The 9,723-nt window shown below is 34.0% G+C and overlaps 1 protein-coding gene across 1 annotated transcript; it reads right to left on the bottom strand.

Annotated features, from left to right (window-relative positions):
- Positions 1–4,783: 4,783 nt before the first annotated feature.
- LOC109244734 (probable acyl-activating enzyme 9) lies at positions 4,784–9,163 on the bottom strand. The gene is made up of 3 exons (XM_019411873.1): positions 8,050–9,163; positions 6,499–6,868; positions 4,784–5,366 (listed from the first exon to the last, which is right to left on the bottom strand). The coding sequence occupies exons 1-3, from the start codon at positions 9,079–9,081 to the stop codon at positions 4,918–4,920; spliced, it is 1,851 nt and encodes a 616-aa protein (XP_019267418.1). The 5' UTR covers positions 9,082–9,163; the 3' UTR covers positions 4,784–4,917.
- Between the last annotated feature and the right edge of the window lie 560 nt (positions 9,164–9,723).

Raw genomic sequence — 9,723 nt, 5'->3', positions numbered from 1 at the left:
GTAACGGACCTACGACAACATTACGAGGAACGAAGTTAGGTTTTAGGGTAGGGAAGATTAGTAACACTCCTACAAATTCAATTAAAGTTTACGAGACACGCTAATAATAGAACTTAATTTTTTTTTTTATCTTGTGTGTGTGTGTGTATACACTTAAATAATTGAATATACAATTAGGAAATATTAATATTTTTGATATAACTAATTACTAAGAATGAGTATCATTAATTATTTATTAAGTTAAAAAGAAAAAGAAAAAAAAAAAGAGAAGGAAAAAGCCTAAAGCCCATAAAGTGGGAAGGCAAAAGGCAAAGCCTTAAATAAAACAAAAGTAAAAAGCCTGAAGGCTAAAAAGCCTTAACAGAACAAAAGGCTTAAACGTTCATTCAGCAAAGGTAGAAGGCTAAGAAGTCTTTTACGATAAACTGAAACAGAGCGCTACAAAACAGAGGCAGCGACTCACGCAGTCAACGAAAAAAAATCTAGGGTTCTTTACAAATCACTTATTATTGAATTCGGGTATATAAAATTCCCTATTGTCAATTACCCTAAGTAGTAATAGGTAAGAATTGAATAGTTAATTCCCTTCTTTCTCTATATCAACAGTAAAGTTCCGTGTTTAGGTGCGAAAATTTAAAATTAATTAAAATGCACTGGTTGTTGTAGAATCGATTGTTTGACTGGTGTCAATTGGACTGGGGCCTACGTATTAGCTCGAGAAGTTTTGAGGTGAGTTGATATAACCCTTTACCAAAGTGGTTTAACTCACAAAACTATGCATACAAGGTGTTTGATGAATTGGCTAAAAGAGTGAATATGTACTTAATTGAAGTGAGTGAGTACCTATTAGCTTAGAATTATTTTAGTTAAAGTTTAGATGATTTATTCTGACATATGTGCTTAAATTTTCAGATTTTTTTGTGTAATTCTTATAGGCCATTTTCATGTTGAAAAAGAAAATTCCATGAAGAAGCAAGAATCTTTAGAAATACTTTTGAATGTTTATTTCATTCTTATGACATACTTTACATTTAAGGATTTCAGTATGAGCACGTTTAAAAGATTTAGACTTGAAAAAGTCACAAGAAGAAGTTTTAGAAAGAAAAGATTTTTGGGAGTATCCTTTATTCTGAGAAGGGGTCATCGTCCAGGCCGAAGGTCCTGACCAAGGCGTTGACTTCCTGAAACTACTTGTGCCAAAGTAGGGAGCACACAAGCCGAGGGTCTCGTTGCTAAGAATTTACTTAGCCAGGCTAAGGTATGATACATGAGCGCTGAGAACCATGAAGCGAGTTGTACCTCGTGGATTGGGCCTATTCGATCAGGTTGGGATCGATCCCGTGCCGATCACACGGGGACTAAGACAAAAATAAGTCAGGATAGTTGGAACTCCCAAAGTATAAAGTGAAGTATTTTTTTTATTATAAGAAAGAAAAAGAAAAAAATTTCTTTTAGAATATTCATAAACTGCTATTATGCAATTATTTTAGAATTGTTCTTATAAGCTTTATGTTTTACATGCATTTAGAATCTTTGCTCGTAATTTATATGTTATTAAAGTTTCATCCCCTGTCGTTGAGACTCACTGAGTACAATGGATGGTACTGACGTTCTCTTTTGGGAACCTACGTTGGTCTGCGGTACAACGTAGGAACCGGTTTTGCAGGCGAGCAGGCTACGGGTTAGGACTTCCTTCTCTTCCAGTGCTATTGGTGAGCTCCGCTTTGGTTCGTGGAGTATTCCTTAGAGTCATCTTTACTTAGCTATTTCATTGTTTACTTAGAGAACTGGCCAGAAAACCTCATGTCCTGAGCAGTGCGTCAGTTTATCAGTAGAGGCTTCATAGACACAGTCGGTGGGTCAAGATTTAGATGTTTTTGATATTAACTTAGCAGTATTTCATTGGTTACTACAAAATAAAGCTTTGGAGATGGTTTGTTTTAGATATTTAAATTAATTAAAAGTATTTGGTTACAGTATTGCCTTCTGGCATATAAAGTTTGAAGTTATAATAGATCTGGTAAGCGCAGATGGTTCGCTCGGTCATGTTTAGTGATCGGGTGTCGGTCCCGGCTTATTCAGAAAATGGGTCATGACAAGGTAATTGTTGAATAACATCAATCCTAACGTATGTGAGAGATCAATACGGAGGGTTTAAAAGGGGGGGGGGGATTAGAGATAACGAAACCTTGGTGCGATCATAGTGAGCGGTGAATTAGTGCTAGCTAGTGTAGTTTGAGAGAATACATCTAGTAAATTGTAGTAGTTGCTCGAGAGAGAGCTACGTCACTCAGAGTACTCACAGTCGGTAGAGAATATTTAGGCGAAATTATAGAAAACGTAGCGGGAAGGATTCCAACAATTGGGAAAATCATAACTCTAGACCTCCTAATCTTTTCTCCAACCCTTAGCATCCATAGTTTTTGATTTACTTCTTTAATTTGTTAGTTAATTAGTTAGACATAAAAATCTTAATATTATAACTTAGGAATTGTTCGAGCTTGTCTTGCAAGTAATATTGAACAGTTATAGTGAAACCTTAGTTCTCTGTGGGATTCAACTCCGGACTTTTAGACCGGATTATATTTGCAGCGACCACTTATCCTCTTTAGGACTAGAGTTGGGCGTGATCATCGCGCAAACAAATATAATTGTGTGAACGAATACGGTAAATACATGTTGTATTCGTAGCGCGAACGAATACATTTGACACATGCAATATTCGTTGCACGTCTAATACAAGTGATACTTTGGACCATTGAAATTGCTTTTATCTTTCGAGTTTCATAGACAGAAAATCAACCGTCCAGATCAACATATCACTTAACCATGATTTATTTATGAAATTTTTACCTTCTATAGAAAAGGTTGATACCTTCTTTATTTTAAATAAATACCCTTTTAAAAAATTATATTCTATAGATACCTTTTGATTTTTATAGCCAAATATCTATTTATGGTTACCTCCTACTCTTAAGCCATAAAATACTCTTTGTATTATTTTTCTCTCTCATTCTTTCAGATCTTTTACAATCCAATTTGACTGATCTAACTGTTGAGCACGAAGAAGAACACGGCCTTAAAAACAGGCAATTCTCAGTTGCATCAGTTCCTCATGAACTCATCAATTCAGTGGACGATACCATACAATTCAAGCGATTGAATATCCAGAAAATAATAAGTGGTAATCACGAACCCTTTGCTTGACGTGAGATCACAAACCCAATAAGTGGTATCCAGAATACAATTGAAGCCATTGAACCCTTTGCTTGACGTGAGATCAAGAAAAGAATAAGCACCAAATTCTCAATGGTAATCGATGACAAGGTCTCAATCGAAGTGGAAGACGATATAGTAGACCAGATACTAGGTGGATTATTTCGTTGCTCGACGACGGATTCACCGAAAATTAGGGTTTGTTCTTGAACAAAGACAACGGGGTTTGGGGCTAAGCAACTTGATTTTCTGTTAATATATTTGCAATGTATCACGCTGTATTTTTTGTATTCATTGTCTTTTTTTTCATTGTAATTCAATATATCTCGTTGTATTCCATGTATTTCATTGTATTCATTGTCTTTTTTTCCCATTGTATTTCAATGTATCCCGCTGTATTATATGTATTTCATTATATTCACTGTCTTGCTATATGCAATAAATGTATTCATATATTTTTTAATTAATATAATTTATGTATTCAGATGTATTATATAATTTCTCTGAAGATTGCTATGTTTTTGGGGTATTTTTCGGTTGAGAATCTTTTTTAAAACTGAAAATACAAAATTTGTGTGTTATAATTGAGTTTGTTGAGTTATATTAGGAGTCTATTATGTTAATTGATTCACTTTCCGTTTTAAAAACAGTGTAATCCCCTATTTCACGCCGTGAATACAGTCGAATACAATAATCTGTCCAGCTGTAATCCCATGTTTCAGTCCATGAATACAGTCGAATACACTCGAATACAACAACTGATTAGCTGGACTTCCCTGATTCACGCCTATTTTTGCTACTGTATTCATGAATACAATAGCTTAAATACATCAAATACATCTTATAACCACACAAAAGGTATCTATAATCCGTAATATAGCAAATGGTATCTATAGATGGCTAATTACTACCAAAAGATAGTGCTTTGTGAGAATTTCTCTTTATTTATCTATTTATTTGCACACTTTACTTTATAACTCAACTACAGTAAATTCATGTGGTTTGGAGTAACCATTGGGTGTGAATTAGTTTTCTATATTTGCAACAGTATTAGTATGTCTTTTATGTACAGTAGTGTTTTAAAAGACGAGAAATAATATGCAGCATTATACCTAGGATGAGGGGGCATGTACGCCTTCAAACATGTCGTAAATAAGCCCCGTTATAGACATACATTAGAATATGTGATTACAGAGCTCCACTTCAGACTTTTAGTAGTAAAATTACAAATATTTTTAATTCTTACATCATGTCGATTTATACTATACCATTAGTAGAAAAGGTTATAATAAGCAAAAATGCTACCAACTGATTTTTCTCAGAACGCGACCAAGCTTTGCATTTATCAATATGACCTTTAAAACGTCGCAAAAAATTTAAGTGTTTCTATTACATTTATATGATTTCAGAGAAATACTAATGGAAAATCTTTAGTTCTTAGCGACATTTGAACTGAAAATTATATGGTAAATGCAAAACAAGATCGTGTTCAAAGGGACCATCTGGCATATTTTGTACTTATTCTTAACACCCCCACCCCCAAAAATGTTTGTTGATGATATAAATATTTCTAAATCACATATTTCCAATATAAAAACTTAAATTCTTAGCAACATTGAACTGAAACTCATACTATACTTTTCTTAACTATCCAATCTTGAAAACTAGACTAATCTGAATTCGCGCCCGGTACTAAGTCCATTACGTCAACGACCTAGCTTTCTCCCTAAGTAAATACTTCTGAATCTTCCCAGTTGCTGTCTTTGGAAGCTCTTCTTCAATTACCACAGTTCTTGGCACCATATAAAGTGGCAAATTCTCTTTACAAAAATCTCTTAATTCCTTCTCTGTCAGCTTTTCTGCATCAGTTTTCAAACTAATAAAAGCACAAGGTGTTTCACCCCAATAATTGTCTGGTTTTGCTACAACTGCAGCTTCATTTACTGCTGGATGTTTGTACAAAATTGACTCCACTTCTACACTGCTTATATTCTCTCCACCACAAATTATAACATCTTTTAATCTGTCTTTTACTTCTAAGTAACCATCTGAATGCATTACTCCAACATCTCCTGTGTAAAACCATCCATCATTTCTCATGCATTTTGATGTTCCTTCTGGGTCTTTAAGGTACCCTAGCATTACACTACCTGTTGGAACAAAAATTAGAAGCAGAAGCGTATCTGAATTCGAGAGAAAAACAATGAAATTGGTAATAAACAATTGATGTATTTGGTAGGAAAGGGCTGATAAGCTGTCCCTTTATTAAAATGACTGAAATACCCTTAAATTCCTTACATAAAAATTTAAAGGGCAGCCTGGTGCTCTAATTAAGCTCCCGTTATACACGGGGTCCGGGGAAGGACCGGACCACAAGGGACTATTGTACGTAATCTTACCCTGCATTTCTGCAAGAGGTTGTTTGCACGGCTACACAAAAAAAATTATAGATTTAAAAGTATCTTTGTAAATAAGAGGGTCGAAGAATATGATGGAGAGAAAATTAGGAGTTTTTTTTAAGATAGATATTTAAAGAATTAGAAAAAATATTAAGGATAAAATAGTAAAAGTTTTAGTCAAAGTAAAAGTGTTTATAAGCTAATAAGTTGGAGTTGACCAACTTATGATTTTTGGCTAATTTTGACGTATAAAGCACTTGACTTATAAACTCTTTGAATATATGCAAACCTAGATAAGGAAAAAGGTATTTATAGGCCCGTTTGACCAACTTATAAGCCTTAACCATACAATCTCTATGTCCTATTTAACTTTAAATATTATTAAAATGACTTTTAATTTGGACCAAACAGCTTATGATGACAAATACTCTCCCCCGTCTTAATTTATATGATACTCTTTTTTTAGTTTATCTCAATAAAAATATCATATTTTTATATTTAAAAATAATTTAATTTTAAAAATTTCCTTTACCTTTAATGAGATGAATTACAGTCATACAAATATCTAAGGCTTAATTTAGAACACAAGTTTCAAAAGTACAGTCAGACTTCTCTATAATTAACAACATCCCTACATATATAACAGCCTTTCACTATAAAAATCAGGTTTTCCTCGGATTTATGTTATGTTATAATATATGTCCTATATAACAGAACCTCACTGTAGTAACCAAAGATGATCGAAACAAACGAGGCTGTTATAGAGAAGTTTGAATGTATTCATTTCTTTCTTAAACTTTATATCTAGTCAAACGATATCACATAAATTAAGACCGGGAAGTAATTAACATATATGTGCAAGTCCATAAATTCGAAAAATTACCTCCTCTCAAGACGATTTCTCCAATTGCTATACCATTTCTCTCAATGCTAATTCCAGTTTCAAAGTCTACTACATCAACCTCTGTAAATCCTACCATTCTCACACCTTGTCTTGATTTAAGCTGTGCTCTTTCTGACTGTGGCAAATGATCCCATTCTTGTTTCCATGCACATGTCACTGCTGGTCCTCCTGTTTCTGTCAATCCATAACCATGACTTATTACAAACCCTAAAGATTCCGTTCTGTCGAGGACGGCGGGCGGCGGTGGCGCTCCGGCGGTGTATATGTGAACAGGAGAATCAAGTGGTTGCCTTTTTGGATAGGTAGATAGCATATTTAGTACTACTGGTGCACCGCACATGTGAGTTACCTGTTGCAACAGACAGAATTAAATAGTACAGTAGTGATTAATACTCTTATCTATTCAGATAAAGTTGTCATGTTAACTTTTCACCCTCTCTTTTTTTAATAAGGGCAGCTCGGTGCACTAAGCTCCCGTTATGTGCGGGGTATGGGGAAAAGTCAGATTACAAGGGTCTATAGTATGCAGCCTTACCCAACATTTCTGCAAAAGGCTGTTTCCACAGCTTGAACTCGTGACCGGCCTCCTGGTTACATGGCAGCAACTTTACTAGTTACGCCAAAGCTCCCCTTCACCACCCACTCTTTAACAAATCATTAATAATGGTCGTTTGGTTGAACAGATAAGGGATAATAAATCCCTAGATAAAATGCGAAATTATTTTATCTGGCGTTTAATAGGGTTTTTGATTTCAAATTAGTAATTTCGTGATTATTTGTAGTATAATTATGCTATTATTTTTATACCATACTTTATATTGAATAACAGTTCCGGGATCACTAATCCCAATATAAAACACCAATATGACAAAGATGTCCTCCAAAATTCTTCTTCTAAAGTCCGTTAAGAACATTAAGATTAAAATTGAAAATAAAGATCCAAGTTAATCTAGCGTAAAACCAAACACGTGTAAAATATTATATCCAGAATATTCCATTTTTAGTCCAGTACTGAACCAAAACTCTATTAATAAAAGCAACCCACTAAATAATTTTGTCATTATTTAATTTCAGTATTATAATTTTGGAATTATAATTCTGGTTTGTTCACAAACCAAACGATCTCTAGAAGTTATTTGACTAATTTACCGATATTTATTCATTGATCTTTACCACATTGATTTTCCAATAAATGCTAACTCTATTAATGATCTCACCTCCAACGATAATCAAAATGAATTTTTGCGCATGTGATCGATAAGAAAAAAGAACCTGACCCTCACGTGAAAAGACATCTTAAAAAATAGTAACTAAAAGCGTGTTTTTCCTCACACAATATAAACTTTTAGACGACGACGACGACAATAACAACATACCCAGTATAATCCCACATAGTGGGATCTGGGGAAGGTAGTGTGTACGCAGACTTTACCCCTACCTTGTAGAGGTAGAGAGGTTGTTTCCAATAGACCCTCGGCTCAGGAAAACATAGTAAACTTTTAGACGAGACGATCAATATCAGAACATTACCTTATGTTGGTGAATAGCTTCATATATTGAAGAAGCATCATGACCTCGACGAAGACATACGTTAGTTCCACCAACAGCAGCCATTCCCCAGCAAAATCCCCAACCATTAGCATGAAAAATTGGCAATGTCCACAAATACACTGGTTGTTTCGGCACAAACCAATCAATTAATCCCATAATAGCCATTGTAAATGCACTTCTATGACTATGAAGTACACCTTTTGGTGCATAAGTTGTACCAGAAGTGTAATTCAGTACAATTGGTTCCCATTCACTATCTGGTGTTATCATTTTGAAACTCGAATCGCCTTCTTTTATCATGTTTTTGTAGCTGTTATGAAACTTATCATCGAAAAATGAGGAGCCTTTATTGTTCTGATCATCATCTTCAATAAGTACTAATTTTGGACGTTGTACGTTGGGTGGAAACAGAGAAAGTGCTTCAACGACTAAAGAAGTTGATTGAAAATCCACGAATATAAGTTTTGCTTCACTATGTTGAAGCAAAACAGATAACGTACGTGGATCAAGTCGGAAATTTATGTTGTTGAGGATTGCACCGGACATTGGTACAGCGAATTGGAGTTCGTACATGGCTGGAATATTAGGAGCTAAGACGGAAACAACGTCGCCTTTTTTAATACCAAGAGATGAAATGGAAGATGCTAATTTTAAGCAACGAGTATAAGTCTCAGACCATGTGTAAGTTATGTCATTGTACACAATTGATGTACAATTTCCATAAACAATAGAAGCTCTTTCCAAGAAATCTACAGGTGAAAAAGGACATGCATTTGCAGGTCCCTTTGGTTTTTTCTTGGTCGCGCTTCCATTTTCTTGGAAAATTTCAGGACTGACAGGATTCAAGGCTAGTGAAAATCTGATTGAACTTTTTCGTAATTTCTTTAGTTCAGTACCATTTCTTGATTTAAGGAGTGGAATTTCCAATGGTTTGGAATATATGCCAAAGGAAACCAAGTCATAAGCATTAAGACATGGATTTTGTATTGTGCTTGGCCTTAATATAACCATAATTTGGTGTGTTTTTTTTCCCCTCTTTTTTTCTTTCTTTCTATGGGTTATATAAGAAGTTTCAGCAACGATATATATGGTGCTATATATAGCAGAAGTTGGCCACATATATATACACACAAAAAAAAAAATGGCCACTTTACATTAGAACTTTGACTAGAAAGATAGAACAAGATTAAATGCTGAACGTCCCACCTTTAATTTGTAGTACTATTTATTATCCAGCCCAATTGTACCTTTGGAATTTTCTGTACACCCTTTTACAACGATATTTTATAATTTTAGTCATAAAAATATTTATCTAAAAACCTTTATCTGTTTAATTATCACTCATTTATAAACACTTCACTAATAGAACCAGTTAGGATTAATTTAGAAAAATTAATAAATGTTTATAGTTTTTCTAAAATGTCAAATATTTTGTATTGTATTTATTTACTACTTAATAAACAGTTCAAATTTGTCCATATACTATTCAAAAATTTTCAATTTTACTATCATTAGACTTTTGGTGTATTCACAACTTTTGCAGTTAAAGAAATTATCTCATTTTGTCCTTATTATTAACGGAGCTCCAGCGTGACATGGGTAGGCTTCAAGTGTCTAAATTCTTTGCGAATATATTTACCCTTAACTTTTTTA

This window comes from Nicotiana attenuata, unplaced genomic scaffold (genome assembly GCF_001879085.1).
Source record: "Nicotiana attenuata strain UT unplaced genomic scaffold, NIATTr2, whole genome shotgun sequence".
NCBI lineage: Eukaryota > Viridiplantae > Streptophyta > Magnoliopsida > Solanales > Solanaceae > Nicotiana > Nicotiana attenuata.
The sequence above is the reverse complement of the archived record's forward strand: the minus strand, read 5'-3'. Positions and strand labels throughout refer to the sequence as shown.

Excerpts from the sequence above, each read along its gene's own strand:
- LOC109244734 (XM_019411873.1), bottom strand. The coding sequence starts at position 9,081 with ATGGTTATATTAAGGCCAAGCACAATACAAAATCCATGTCTTAATGCT. Across the intron at positions 6,869-8,049 it reads AAGCTATTCACCAACATAAG|GTAACTCACATGTGCGGTGC; the intron begins GTAATGTTCTGA and ends CTGTTGCAACAG. Across the intron at positions 5,367-6,498 it reads AGAAATCGTCTTGAGAGGAG|GTAGTGTAATGCTAGGGTAC; the intron begins GTAATTTTTCGA and ends TTGTTCCAACAG.